The 15,667-nt window shown below is 37.3% G+C and overlaps 1 protein-coding gene across 7 annotated transcripts in view; it reads left to right on the forward strand.

The window, feature by feature from the left end:
• Positions 1–15,667, forward strand: part of LOC106154460 (uncharacterized) — a 48,073-nt gene that overhangs the window by 24,705 nt on the left and 7,701 nt on the right. For all 7 annotated transcript variants that reach the window (XM_086996542.1, XM_086996547.1, XM_086996546.1 and 4 more), the window contains 5 exons: positions 10,596–10,797; positions 11,105–11,286; positions 11,775–11,906; positions 12,405–12,490; positions 12,759–12,879. In XM_086996542.1, the coding sequence (XP_086852668.1) occupies positions 10,596–10,797; positions 11,105–11,286; positions 11,775–11,906; positions 12,405–12,490; positions 12,759–12,879 (723 nt within the window). The remainder of the gene's footprint in view (positions 1–10,595; positions 10,798–11,104; positions 11,287–11,774; positions 11,907–12,404; positions 12,491–12,758; positions 12,880–15,667) is intronic.

Below are 15,667 nucleotides of genomic sequence, written 5' to 3' on the forward strand. Positions count from 1 at the left end.
GAAAAGATGGTTTGGTATTAACTTAATTAAGAGGAATGTCGATGCAACACAATGCACAGAACTTTTCTATGTATATACCATTGATACCCATTGCCTATCCATATGTAGTTGGTTCAAAAAGCGAGCCTGGATTGCGCCTTCTGCTTACTGGATTTGCTGCTGTGTAAACTGGGCTATTGATCAGTGTTAAAAATCAGAAGAATGTCGAATTCAAGTACGAAACTGCAAAGAGCTTGGATCGCCCCACGAGTGAACCAGAATTTCCCTAGTGTAAATGTGGCCAATTATAAGTACCAGGGAGCAGGTTTTTATCAGTGTTTTGTTTGAAGGTTCTCAAGTGTCAGTTGAAGTAAGGTTGATGAATTAATTTGGGAGTTTTTATGCCATTGTTTGAGCTCGCTGCTGCTGAGGGTTTTCGCAGGTCAAACTCAGTCACATTCAGTGGGTGTTAAGATGGGGAAGACTAGTGATGATGAATATCATTCAAAGCTCCATGATCTGTCATTTTTTTAGATGAGGAACTAGAAATATGCTCTCATTAAGCCCAAGAGATAAAGTGTGTTGGGCAGATGAATTGAATGTGGTATTTTATGGCGCCTGAGCTCTGTTTTTGAGAGTTTCGTTAACTTTTCTTGACTTAACTGTATTGTGTGGGAAGTGATATGAGGTGTATTTGAGAAGTATTTTTGACATTTTTCTGAGAGAAATTCATGCATTTTTTTTTCAGTATCAGTTGTTCCTCTTGCAGTGGAAACCATGAGGTGATGCAGTAACGTTTTCTAACTACTGTTTACTCACTGTTACTTTTCTTCTGCTGCACTTTCTATTGACAAGATATACTAATATTGCACAGTTTATAGAAAGGCGCTCTTGCTGCAAAGAGATGAACATTGCTTTGTGCACAGTTTGATGACTGGTGGTTTTGAAAAAAAAAGGTGATGAACATTGCAAATGAGTCTTGCACCATTTCCAGAAGAATGGTAATGGTGATCAATCGAAGCAAAGCAATGGGCATTGCTAATGGACATTGCTAAGGATAGCTATAAAGCAAGGACAGCTGGCACATGCTTTATCACATGAGGACAAGAGGGCGGGGCACTGGTTATGCAAGGCCTAAATGAAAAGTGACATGCAGCTGCAGAAATGGGGCATTCATAGAAATGAAAAACAGATTTGTGTATTTCATTGTGTTCTTTTCTGTCACACACACACACACACACAAAAAAAAAATTAAAAGAAAAATATTAAAGAAAATACTGAAAAAAAGAATTAAAAGAAAATCATATAATAATATCAATAATTCCATTATAATTATAGTACCTATATGGGTCTGTTCATACCTAGAACAAACCTGGACCGGCAATCATCCAAACTTTCAGCGGATGCCAAAATGTGACTAGACAACAGGAAAGAACTACCTGTATTACACATCACATTGCATCACACTTATGGGCCATTAGAACAGCAGACTAACTGGATCAAATATGAATGCCTGTTACATAATCCATGGAGGGGATCTATTCAGTGTCTATTACTGGTTTAAACGGCAAGTTTTTTAGTGTGTCGCCATATTGACCCGTGGACTAGTTCATCCGCTGTTCTGAATGGAGCCACTTGAAATTGAGAGCATTCACATCGAGAAGAACCCCGATCTAGCAAGGCCGAGACCTAAATATGGTGGATCTACATGAAAGGAGGACCGCGTAATCCTTAAATGGTCTCTCCGCCTCTTACACTGCACCCTACACATCATCCTTCGACCGGTTGAATTGAGCTGAGATTTAATTAGTGTGCCCCTGCAAGGATGACGTGCGGAAAGGGGTGTGAGAAGCGGAGAGATAATTAAAGGATTACGCAGTTTTCCTTTCATGTAGGTCTCGGCCTTTCTAGACCTCGGCTCTTGACACAGATGAGTATATATTGTCTACTAACTGCTGGGTTAGTAACTAGGTACAGTTAACAGGCTGTGTACTACTACTACTACTACAAAGTTTCCTAAATGTGCAGCTGATTTCTAGTCTAATTTCATCTACATAGTTAACTTAATATTTAGTTGATTTCTAGTCTTAATTCTGTCTGTATAGTTTTCTAAACATTTAGCTAAATTCAAATCTAATTTTGGCTAAAACTGTAGTTTTCTAAACATTTACTTGATTTCTGGTCTTATTCTACCCTGTCCTGTGTGTGACCCCCAAAGTGAAAGTGGAGACTTCCCATGTCTTATATAACCCCCAGATGCCACACATGCTTTCTCCATATTGTTTATAGCCCCCAGTTTTAATTGTGTGATGACGGTCTGGGAGACAGTTATTTGAACATCTGTCGAGAGAATTTATGAAAATAATTTCTCAAGGGCAGCCATGATTTGGAGTAAGGGCGCGGGAGAAGTATTTGGTGTTGAAATATTTATTCTGGGATGAAATGTTTTGGGTGATGTCCTAACCAGAGGTTGAGTAGTTTTCTGATGTAAAACAGAAATTAAGGAAAGTTTTTATGTTTTACCAGTTCTGAGGACCATTTAGGTCAGTCTTTCAAGCATGCAAAATTATCCAATATTGTCATGGAATATATATCTTAATTTTCTCACTGTATATTTCATTATTTATACCTCTCAATAAAAAAATGGATAACGGTAAACCTTTATCAGAAAAAAAAAAGACATTAAAAGCATGCCCACTTTATTTGAGAAACAGAATATATATTGGTAGATGATGTAGATCTCATCTCGGGACAAAAAAAGTACTGCTTAAAAATTCCATATTGTGTGTGTGCGTGTACGTATGTGCATGTGCATGCATGCATGGAAATATGTATAGAAAGATAAAAACTCAGAGTAAGGAAAAAATAATCAGGAAATAGTGGTGTTCTAAGTTCTGGAAGGCGTCCAGGGTTGTGGCCAGGACAGAGAGCTGTAATGATGCAGGGTGGAAATTGGAAACAATTCACATGGGACATCAACTCCGGATTTCCGTGAAATTGTGTGCAGTAGGATTGAGCAGAAAAATGATGTAATGTTGTTGGTTATGATAGCCTGGGATTTCTGGACCGTGGCTTTTTGGGGAGAGGCAGAGGAGAATGATGTAAAATTGTTAATAATGTTACCCTGGGCTTTCTGAACCAGGGTTTTGTGGGGAGAGACAGAGGGAAAACTGTTAGTCTTATAATTTTTTCAACAGTTTTGTGAAAAATAATTTAGTGAGAAAAGGAAACGTATTGCATTTTCTAGGAAAATTATTTATTTATTTTGTATTGTAAAGTTTAAATATTTATCGTTTACCTCTATGCCTCATTAGATTAACACTTTGTTGTAAAAGTACATTAAGTACACCAAGACTTGAGAATTAAGCTGTACTTTTTATCCTGGGTGGTAGAGGTATCAGGCATAGCAGTCAGCGTTTGCATCCTGTTTAACACCTGGTAAATTACACCTTTGATCTGGGGAGCACTTTGATACACCGCCCCAGGTAAATATTCTCTCCCATAGAGGCACCCCAGCAGCACTGGTAATGAGGTGCTGGAAACATACGGCAAGGTGTTTATTTTTACACCGAGAGAGAAGTTAAAAACAAATTATTTGGCTGATTGATATTTGATGTAATTGTATTTATTAATTTTTTATGAGATGTGTAATTAAGTGACAATTTGAGGAAAGTGCTCTAATCTGGAACAAGATTCTGGCTGAAATTAGTCTGTGAAACATCCCCCTCCCCCCTCTACCCCTCCCCCCCCCTCCCCCTCTACCCTTCCCTCCTTCCTGGCAAGTAATTAGTGGAACATCGTTGTTTGCACCTGATGACTTTGATCTATCAGCAGATGACTAATTGCTTACCTGTATGGTATCTTTCACCTGTATTGGTGAGATGTCAAAGTAATACAGGAGAAGAATATGACTTGATGATTAAAGAAAAAAATTGTTGAAATTTCCAGGAACGTTATCTGTTTTGCTTATTAAAGGTCAAACACATATTGCTATGCCTTTAAGCTAGAATGCAGTTCAAACCCTCATCTAGTGCAGAAAAACCCAGTTAATGATGCGTGGCATTTATCTTTCATAAACAGGTGTCAGTAAAAACGTTAGTCATATATGCATCCTAGTAAGTTCGCTGTGTAACTAGCTCCAAGTGTATTGTTTTGGACATAGAAATAAACAAGAATGATATTTTGCAGAAGATTGCACTGACATAATCATACTGAACTGACTTAAGTGTATCATCAGAAATATCTGTTCCAAATATAAACCTCATCATCTGATATGAAGAGGATTTCATCCACAAAAACATACAGATGAATTTGAATATAAGTTGTATAACAATAATAAGCAGACCACAATATTATTCATGGGCAGAATCATTAATTAAAGCAATTTTTAGCACATGATGAGCAAAATCCCATGACTCATGGCTGAAATTAGTTCCTTTTCCTGTGAATACAAAATAGCAGAAAATTCCATGAAAACTTTGGTCGGGAAACTCGCAGTAATGACTGACCACTGAAATGATTCACGCTTAGAATAGTTAAGGGTCAGTGTCCTCAGGACATGCTGCCCATACTTCAAACCTCCCTTAATGCATGCTAATGAGTACAGAAGATCAAAGGAGGGCTGCTTTATCTTTAAGTGATTCCAGGGATTGGTTTCACAGGACTTAAGCCAGAAATTGTGCTTAGTGTTAAGACCCAAAATTTGGTCTATTTCAGTTCAAGATAAATTCTTGATTGTCTGCTAAAATTAAGGAAGTATTGGTCTAAAACATTCTGAAACAAATTCTGCAATCATGAATTGCAGGGTCCGAACCAGAGATATTTTCTGACAGTCTTCCAAATTATCTCTGCTGATCCATCCTCCATTTTTGACCGTCTTCTGACAGGAAAAAAAAGATAACTGTCAATGTAAACTTGAAAATCTGACCATCTTCCCGAAGACCCAGAAGACGGCCTCAATCTGCCCCTGAATTGTAACATCATAGGGTGCATTCCCAGAGATTTTAGATCGATCTATCCCCGTGGGGAGTCTCACTAGATTACTGTCAGATAATACGGCTTAAATGTCTACCCGCCTACTTCAAGCTGTAAGGGGGTAATTAACTTTCGTGCCTGCTCGGCTGACAGCTATTTAGCGTGAATCCCCAGGGAGTTAGGTCGATCTAGTTTGGATCAATCTAATCTATGGGAATGGGGTCATAGTCATATAGAGTAGCCAGTATAGAGATTTGATGTATAATTTAAAGATTAAAACATGACACTGGTTCCTGACTTCCTGGAGTTAATACTCACTCCATGTTATCTTTTATCTAGGAGGTCATGTGGTTCCACTTCAGGCCACCAGGGGGTGTTGAGGGCAGGGCCTTAATAGGACAAGGGAAAGTGGCAATTTTGGGGTCTTTATGGGGTCATTAATTTGAAGAGTGGAGGTTGTTGGTTTGTTGAACTGGCATGACCTGCAAGACCAGGCTTTACGTGTTTGTATTTAGGCATTCTGTAGCTGTTATGGTTGAGGACATAAATGTGCATGCATGTGCACTCGTAAGCACATGATGGACACGAACACACACAGATTTTGAAAGATACGTGACAGAGCATGCATGTGTATACCCCGCCTTTTGTATCTAATGTACTCCGCCTTTTGTATCTAATGTACTCGTATAGTCACCATGCAGATTTTCTGTATTCTACACAATGCTAGGAATTAAGAGGCAAGGTAATCTGTTCATCTGATTGCATTAAAGGGATAATAACTCTTCCTATGATATCTATATTTCACAATAAAAACATTGTGAACAACTCATAGAAATATAATATATTCTGTTTTACCACAAAAACTTCAGTTATAGCTATTATTCTGATATCTGAGCTTGTCTTTAGATCACGTGACCTCCATTGATGGCTATACTCTGTTAAAATCTCTTAAGAGATTTTAACAAAAAACCAAACTTTTTAGAAAAAAACCAGGGACTAACTTTGAATTTAAAAATGGATTCGTAAACCATTGGTAAGTATGGGAAAATTGTTGTTTACTCCAGGAAAATTCATTTTTTGGCCAAAACGAAGAGTTATTATCCCTTTAAGCAAGGGTCCTCGCTGAATTGGATCAGTCTAGGTAGAATGATACACCTCATTTCCATAGATTAGATCGACCTAACTCCCCGGGGGTTCACGCTAAATAGCTGTCAGCCGGGCGGACACGAAAGTTAATTACCCCCTTACAGCTTGTAGTAGGCGGGACGGACATTTAAGCTGGATTATCTGACAGTAATCTAGTGAGACTCCCCGCGGGTATAGATCGAGCTAAAATCTCTGGGAATACAGCCATAGTCCAGGGGTGGATTGAGCGGGCCCGATTGAGCCTGTCTTCTGGGTCTTCCAGAAGATGGTCAGATTTTCAGGTTCACATTGCCGGTTATCTAATTTTTTTTCGTCTGAAGATGGTCAAAAATGGAGGATGGGTCAACAGAGATACTGGCTGTTTGGAAGACTGTCAGAAAATAGCTCCGGATCTGCCCCTTATAGCTTCATTAGGAATGAGCCCAAACATATAATTCTCTTTGTTGGCAGAGCCTGAGAAGTAATAACCATAGTCGTGATATTATGTCATATTGCTGTGCCTTTGTTGAATTAAGCTGTCTGTTTAAGTACAGTAACCTCAGACAGACAGATGTTCAAGGCTATTATCTGTCTGGTTGCTGCATGAAGTGCCCTCAAGCTGCTGCATCTAGGGACATACTGGAGAGATTTATACTGAATCATTTTGACCAACATACTGTAAATTGATCAGTTTCCATCCAGAAGTGTTTTGTTTGTAAAGTTAAAACTGTGGGTGTAAATGTTTTGAAAAGTTGGTTGGCTTTGTGTCACAAGGTACATTTTTGTGAGTATCAAAAATAAAAGATAAATTTTGAAAAACTGAGGCATTTGAAAAGATAAGTTTGAACTGTTCTGCGTGTGCCTCGGACAACTGTAGCTCTTTGTTCTCTTTTTGTGGCACAGTTATGTAAGCGCACACACACACACACACACACACACACACACACACACACACACACACACACACACACACACACACACACACACACACACACACACACACACACACACACACACACACACACACCGTATTCTACATTTTTGGTTTGGATTATTTAATTGGAAAGAAAATAAACTATATCATTCTCTTTTATCCCCTGTTTGGGTCAATTTAAACAATTATAGAAATTCAGTTCTATTGGTCAGCAAAATGATGAAATGGATTCATTATATATGACAACATAACATGGACCTAAACAGCTGTGTCTGAACACACTAAAAGAATTCCAATCTTTACTTGCACTGAAAAAAAAAGTGATTGGCTTAGTTGCCACATTGGTTACATGTCTAATTGTTTGCTTTGAAAACATGATAATGTTAGTGTAACACTTGAACACCGGAGATCTGCAATGTTTAGCTTTATGCTGGTAAGAAACTTCTGTTACCAAGATTTGACTTTTTAGAGAATTAACGGCTAATGTTCTGATGAAGACAAACATGTATACTTACATGACAGCAGGAATGTGTGATAATTTGCATGATACATAAATATAGTTTTTTTACTACTATTTGGTAATTAATTTTGGTTGAATAACGAAAAAGGAAAAGAAAAAAGTGATATGAAAGTGCCAAATATTTGTATGGTGTGCTGGTTAAGATCTGTTGGTAATGTAAGGAGCCATCCATATAGAAGATCTGAGTATCAACTGGTCCAAGGCTCAAATATGGCAGACTCTACATGAGAGGAACCACATGCCTCCCCACACCTCTCCACGTGCCTGGTTGAAAGAAAATGAGATTTAATTACTGTGCCTCTGCAGGGACCATCCCTGGGGAGGGGTGTGAGAAGCAGAGGGACTATAACAGGATTAAGCATAGGGTCCTCCATATTTGTTTCTTGGACCAGTTTATACTCGGATCTTCTATTCTGAAGGGCCCCAGAAGGGTGCATTCCCAGAGATTAAGATCGATCCAGAGATTTAGATTTAGATCGACCTAACTCCGTGGGGGTTCACGCTAAATTGCAGTCAGCTGAGTGCGCACCATAGTTAATTACCCCCTTGCAGCTCTTAGTAGGCGGGACAGACGCTTAAGCTGGCTAAGCTGACAGTAATCTAGTGAGACTCCCCACAGGCATAGATCGATCTAAAATCTGTGGGAATGGGGTCTTAGTAAATGCCTTATCTGTTCCTAAGGCCTGGAACCTGCCTGTACTGTGTGGAGGGTCTAAGGGTGTGAGGTGTGTTAATTGTATCAACATTGAGGTAACGTTTCACACACGGGACAGAAGCCACAGATGTCACATGTGGGGTGGTCTCAGCTGAGAAGGCTTGTTTACATTGTGGGGATTCTGGCTCAATCTCTAGGGTGTGTCTGGTTCAGATGGGGAGCCCATTCACACAAGGTCTCTTTAGGCTGAAATGTGGGTCTTTTGAGTCTGGTGGATTAACATTTAACTTGTTCAACTGGTAATTAGTTTTTGAGTTATATGTTAAGATTTGAGTTAGACAATATTCATATGGACTGAATTTGTAATCTTGTTTGCTATATGTGCATCACACAGGTTGAAGTAAATACTTTGTGATTTTGAATGTATATAGGCATAATAGCGCTGTACGTTGAATTTATTTACGAGGAACTCATTGGACTTAACATACAGAAAGAAAATAAAAGTTTGGTTACATGTAGTTCTTGATATATATTTTAAGACTGCTTAAACCTGTTTTCTACTAAGAAATTGCATGGAAGTCCACGATTCTCATCTTAAAATGTAAAATCCTGTTTTTTTTTTTTTTTGTTTTTTTTTTTAGCAAGTCATGCAGTTGACTCCATTCTGGTTTATGTTGATTGTGTGTGTGATCACATACATTCTGTTTAAAACTCCTAAGTACCACAAGAGGTCTTGGTGCCCCAAGATCTTGACTGAATCATTGATCTGTACATGCAGTTTGAAGCCATAGGTTAACACTTCTAATGAAGATTTACGCTAACTTCACAAAATACTAACTGACGTGTGCAAGCATGCATGCAAGTGTAGACAAAGCATGCCGAAGTAGGTACTGTATAGGAGTATGTTTGATGGCAAACTTAGGGTGCTTTCCCAGAGATTTAGATCGATCTAAAGATTAAGATTTAGATCGACCTAACTACCTGGGGGTTCACGCTAAATTGCAGTCAGCCGAGCGGACACCATAGTTAATTACCCCCTTACAGCTTTTAGTAGGCAGGACAAACGCTTAAGCCGGCCAAGCTGACAGTAATCTAGTGAGACTCCCCACAGGGATAGATCGATCTAAAAATCTATGGAAATGGGGTGTTAAACAATGTTGATGCGCACTGAAGTACACATGCCCACATGTTTACTGTTTACGCTTGGGAACATGTACACACATCGATTCAAATTAGTACTAAGTAAGAGAGAGCGAGAAAATGAGGGAGAGGAAGAAAAAATAAGAAATAAAAAGGGAAAGAGAATGACAGAGAGAGAGAGAGAGAGAGAAGAATAAGGAAGAGGAATAGGAGAGAGAGAAATTACAAACACACACTGTAGGTCTATTGGCAGTAGCACTGATGATGGATTCCCAGTTGTAACAGTAGCTGAGAACAAATCCTATCTAGTTTAACCTTTTCCTCTCTCGGTATTTATCGCAGTAATTATCTTATTTTGCAGCAATATTATGTTGCACAGTAGGGTGTTAGCTGTCAGGGCTCATTCTGAACCTCGTTATTTTTCGTCTCTGTTTGATTTAGAGTAAAGCATTCTTGGAGTTCCTCTTGTAGTACATAGTATTGCATTGTATAATGGGAAGACGTTGGGGCTATTCCCTAGGGACTAGTTTTGGAGGGTTGAGATGTTTTTGCCTTTTTGCTGATATGGTCAAATCGACTCAAATGACTGGGGTCTTTGGAGCTGTAAATTGATTTTGCATTTTGCCAAGAGATTATGCTATGTATACCAAAGTTAAATAATTTCTATGTTGTTTGTTTTTCTTTAAGAGATAAATAATAAGGTGACAGAAATTTAATAAAACTGGTTGATCTGCAAAACAGGGTCCACTTTCATTAAAAAAAAAACGTCATTCCAAATGTTTTGTCTGAATATTCCTGACCAAAGTTTTACGCTTCTTTGACCTGCTATAAAATGTTGTGCCTGTTCTTAAACAAAGCATGGCCCATATTTTAGGCTAACATTGGCTTTGTTTTAGCTGATTTCTACTCATTTGCCCCAAGTTGAAGTCTGACATCATTTGACCTGAAAGTGAAGGCCAACTTTTTCTGAAACCCACTGGCCTCAGAACTCCTGTTATCATTCTAGTTCTTGTTGTGATCTTGATTGTGAAATGTGTTAGTTGTTCCCACTTGCTTCATTTATGTTTTTAGCCCCTAAGAAAATGTGCTACTTGAACCTGTTTCACAAAAATTCTCTAGTTCTGTGTCAGATTTGAAAAGTAAGTTTGTTTATTTTGCATAGAACTTGCTTACAATTTAGTTCAGGAATTACTGATACTTCAATATTTTATTTATTTTTGAATATTTTCATCGAAGTATTATCAATATTAATATTGGACTTATTACAGTGGTTCTGGTGACTGGCGCCAGTGGTTTCATAGCAACACATATTGTACAACAATTACAAGAGGAAGGGTACCGCGTCAGGGCCACTGTCAGGTCACTGGATAATGAGGAGAAAGTTCGACATATCAGGGAACTCTGCCCTGAGGCTAAGTATCCCGTTGAACTGGTTGAGGCAGACCTAAACAATTCAGATTGTTGGTCAAGGTATGCATTCTATTTATTTATATACATATTTATTTATTTATTTCTGTGGATGAATATCGGGTGGTTAAAAACCGATCCATTTCTAGATGATGACTCATATTTCATGTGCATGAAATATGTATTGGTCAAAAACAGAATTCTACGAATTTGTAAGATGCTACTATTATCTGATTTCACATTGATTTATATACTAAATGCATTATCTGTGAATTCATATTTTCCCCATTGAAAGATCGGGTCATTACAGTAACATGAATGCTAAACCAATGGTATTATTTGAATTTGATGTTTTAGTATTTTCTTCCAGCGCAATCAAAGACTGTACGTACGTTATCCACGTTGCTAGCCCATTCCCTGCAGAGAACCCCAAAGATGAGAACGAGATTATTCGACCGGCTGTAGAGGGCACCACCAGTCTGCTGAAGGCATGCCATGATGCCAGGACAGTCAAAAGGGTGGTGTTGACAAGCTCTGTTGCCGCCATTGCAGGTAGACACTCTTCTATACAGGGATATATATATACATGTGTATAGGTCATATCCATCAAGGCATTTCATTAGCTGTGTTATGCAAAACTACAATATGACAGTTTATTCGATTTCTAAAGTCTGAGTTATTTCTATACTCCTGTATGTCAATGTTTGACAATTAAGAGTAGAAATATTGGCAATGGACTTGAAATAAGTAATTAAAGTGGTTTGAAGAAATATTATTCTAACACTTTGTTCTCATATTTTGCTATAATTTTGGTATGATGGCATACTTCATGAAACATTTTTAAAAGAATGGTTTTTTGTGTATATTTTGTTGTAATTTTTTGTGGATGCAACTGTAAGTAGACTACCATGTAGATTTTTGTTGTAATTCCTGAAATTTGGCTAAATACCTGAAGTATACATGCACTTCATCTCCCTGCTAGACTGTGAATTGTGTGAATTGAAAACGGTTATTGGAGAAATAAAATGTCTTCATTACAGGTACATTTTCCTCTGAACAAAACAAGATATTTACCGAGGATGATTGGACAGATCTGACCAAAGTGGACCCCTACCCTAAGAGTAAGACACTGGCAGAGAAGGCTGCCTGGGACTATGTACAGGGATTGCCAGGTAGGGAGACATGATTTCAGTACATAACAAATAGATGCACCGTATAATATATTTATAATGTAGCTGTCAGGCCTAATGTATATTGTGTTGATATATCTGGTACGCTATAACAGCTAACACACACTGTTAATCTTAACACACCGTCACATCTAACACGTCAAACTTAACACACTGTCACATCTAACACACTGTCACATCTAAAACACTGTCACAACTAACACACTGTCACAACTAACACACTGTCACATCCAACACACTGTCATACCATGTCATCCATTTCGGTAGCCCTGAAGACTGTCATGGCTGACATACAGTCATGTCTTACAACCTGCAACACCTATCAGTCACACCTTATTCTGTCACATACATTAAACTCTGTCATCTCTCACAAATTACTGAAGCCATAATGCAATGGCTGCCTTCCTTGATGGTCTTCAGTTGTAGCATTTTATTATTATTATTATTATTATTATTATAAAAATATTTCCATGTTATCAGAGGAAGAAAGATTTGGTCTGGCAGTGATCAACCCAGCCTATGTAATGGGACCAGTACTCAACAATTCCAACTTTACCAGCATGGTGGTAAGTCTTACACTGATTAAATGGTTTCAGAAGAAAGAAATTTGAAATATTTTTATGTCTGTTTTGATGTTCTTTTATTTGTGTAAATTTAATGCCTATCACTGAGCACATTTGTTTTGGAATGAATTTTTGTCATTGTAGATCACTTACTTCACCTACTTCTCAGAATTAAAAGATAATAATTGTTTTTAAATATACATCTGTGTTCAAGCATCTCAGAAAGTGCTATGTGTGAGTTTTTGATATATTATAATCGTTCTTCATTTAGATTCCCAAGCGTCTCCTGGAGAGGAGCATGCCTGCAATCCCAAAGCTCAATTTTCCCATTGTTGACGTGAGGGACGTGGCCAGGGCACACATCAGGGCCATGACTCTGCCTGAAGCTGAAGGTCAGGATTTTTTTCTGATTCCAAAATGAATTTTCTTTAAACTCAAGCAAATCTGTTGCCAGAAAAACATTCCTGGATTGCATAGCTGACTTGAGCAGCTTTTTCATTTTTATTATACATAAAGATATATATTTGTTCATTTACAAATTGTGTTCATTTACAAACTGGCAACACAATTACCAATTAGAGAATGGTAATGCACAAATTGTATTGTTGTTATTATATTATATTGAACAAGGTCATGATAATGTATAGACCAGACCAGAAATGAATTTTATTGAATTTAAGCCTGCCTGTTTCATTTTAATTTCAGTGGAATTTGATTGAACTTAAGTTCTTTTTATGTACAGACACAGATGTGTCTGTACATATAGCCGTCATCTGCGTCTGTCGTCGCCGTCGTTGCCGTCGTCGCCGTCGCCGTCGCCGTGCACTTTTACCGATAACACGATAAGTGGAAAACTGTTTTTTCTTTTTGTTTGAAACTTACAGAACTGATGAATATTCATAATACGCAGGTCGAGTTCGAAAATCAGCATGATCGGGTCACTTATAGGGAATTTATGCTGTTTTTTCACTTTTTTCAGCATATATGCAGCACCGATAACACGATAAGTGGAAAACCATTTTACCTTTTGGCTTGAAACTTACAGAACTGATGAATATACATAATACGCATGTCAAGTTCGAAAATCAGCATGATTGGGTCATTTTTAGTGAATTTATGCTATTTTTTCTCTTTTTTCAGCATATATGCAGCACCAATAACACGATAAGTGGAAAACCATTTTACCTTTTGGCTTGAAACTTACAGAACTGATGAATATTCATAATACGCAGGTCAAGTTCGAAAATCAGCACGATCGGGTCACTTATAGGGAATTTATGCTGTTTTTTCACTTTTTTCAGTATATATATGCAACACTGATAACACAATATAAGAAAAACAGATTGGCCAATTGTCATTATACTCACAGGAGGGGCCAATCTTACTAAAACACAGGTTGAGTTTGAAAATCAGCATAATCAGTCCATTATTTTAGAAGTTATGCTGTTTTTTCACATTTCCTCACATTCAATTCTTAGGCATGTTAACAGTCTCATTATTGAACTAATAAGATACGTAAAAGTGTTTGTTTGACATTTCCTACATCTTTACAACATTGTTAGTTGATTTTGTAAAAATGATGATAAACTTGTTATCATGTATTGTGTAATAAAGTGTCAAAAATGGAAATAAACTCATATCATTACAGTTGGTCAGATGCATTCATCCACTATGTTCAGAATCTCAGAATGGAGGAAGTTGGACATTTAACACTGTTCTATTGATACTTTTCCCATCTCATCAATTTTCTTCATTGGTCATATAAAAATGGCAGTAAACTGTTTATTTTGTTTTATGTTAAAAAAGTGTTAAAAATGGAAATAAACCCATTTCAGAACAGTGCTGTCTTGTTTACATTTTGGCATTTTCAATATGTGACTTTGAAGTTCCATGGGCCTGAAGACTTTTGCTAGTTACATTTTCTGAATAACCATGATACTAATATTTTATAATTAAAAATTGATGGTCATTATGCTGTAAAACATTATGTAATATTGCATCAAAATTTGAAGAAACCCCTATTTTGGGCACTGCTCCCATGATGACCATTTAAGGAAAATCATGTCACTTACTGTTCTCAAACTTACAGGAAAGAAACATGGGACTAAAATACAGCTTCAGTAGGCAATGCAGTCTGTTTGGTAAATTTTTCTGGCAATTAAACAGTTTTTTGTGAAAATTTAATTTTTCACATATTGGCATTTCCAAGGTGTGACTTCGAACCTCCACGGGCTTGAAGACCCATGCTAGTCACATTTTGTGAAAATCCATGACACTTATATTTTATTATTAAAAATCGATGATCATTATGCTGTTAAGCATTATGTAATGTTGCATCAAAATAGAAGAAAACACAATTTTTGGTACTGCTGCCTTGATGACCATTATGGGAAAACCGTGTTACTTATGACTGTCAAACTTTCAAAAAAGAAACACAGGACTAAAATGCAGCCTGAGTTAGAAAAGCAGTCTAATTGGCTTCTTTTTCTGGAAATTATACATTTTAGTGTAATATTCATTATCTTTTTGGCATATTCATTGTGGGACTCGGAGCTCCCATGGACATGAAGCCAAATGATAATCCTATTTTCTACATGTCCATCCTATTTATAGTCAATAAACAAAAATTGGTGATAATTATTCTCTAATTTATTATGTAATGTTACATCAAAATTGACAACAATCTTTTTGCACTGCTACTGCAAACATTATGAAAAGAAAACTGTGCTACTTATTATGATTTTAAACTTACAAGTACGATTTTTAGGATTGGCCTTCAGCTCATGAGAAAACCAGATCTGTTGGATTATCATGTTTATTGTATTTATGCATTTTTTGTGAAATTTTCATTTTTCTCATTCTGGCACTTTCTAAGTATAAACTTGAACTCTGATGGGCCTGGAGCCTTATGCTTTTACTTTCGTCTGTGTTACCTGTTGTGCATAAGTTGATGTTGACTGTGCAGTTAACCATAATGTATTATTGCATCAGGATTGGTAGTCTCCTATTTTGGGCATTATGGTTTTGTGCTTTTCTTAAGGTGTGACTTATGGGCCTGAAGACCTTTGAGTGGGTCAGTCTGTAAATTACCCTTGGGTATCAGTAGATCAATTTCAGAGTTATAAAGTCATTTGCTTTAATAGGCCATTAAATGAGATTACGTAAAGCACACTTATTGAT

The sequence above is a fragment of the Lingula anatina genome, chromosome 10, assembly GCF_051362555.1.
Source record: "Lingula anatina isolate TDL-2025a chromosome 10, LinAna3.0, whole genome shotgun sequence".
NCBI lineage: Eukaryota > Metazoa > Brachiopoda > Lingulata > Lingulida > Lingulidae > Lingula > Lingula anatina.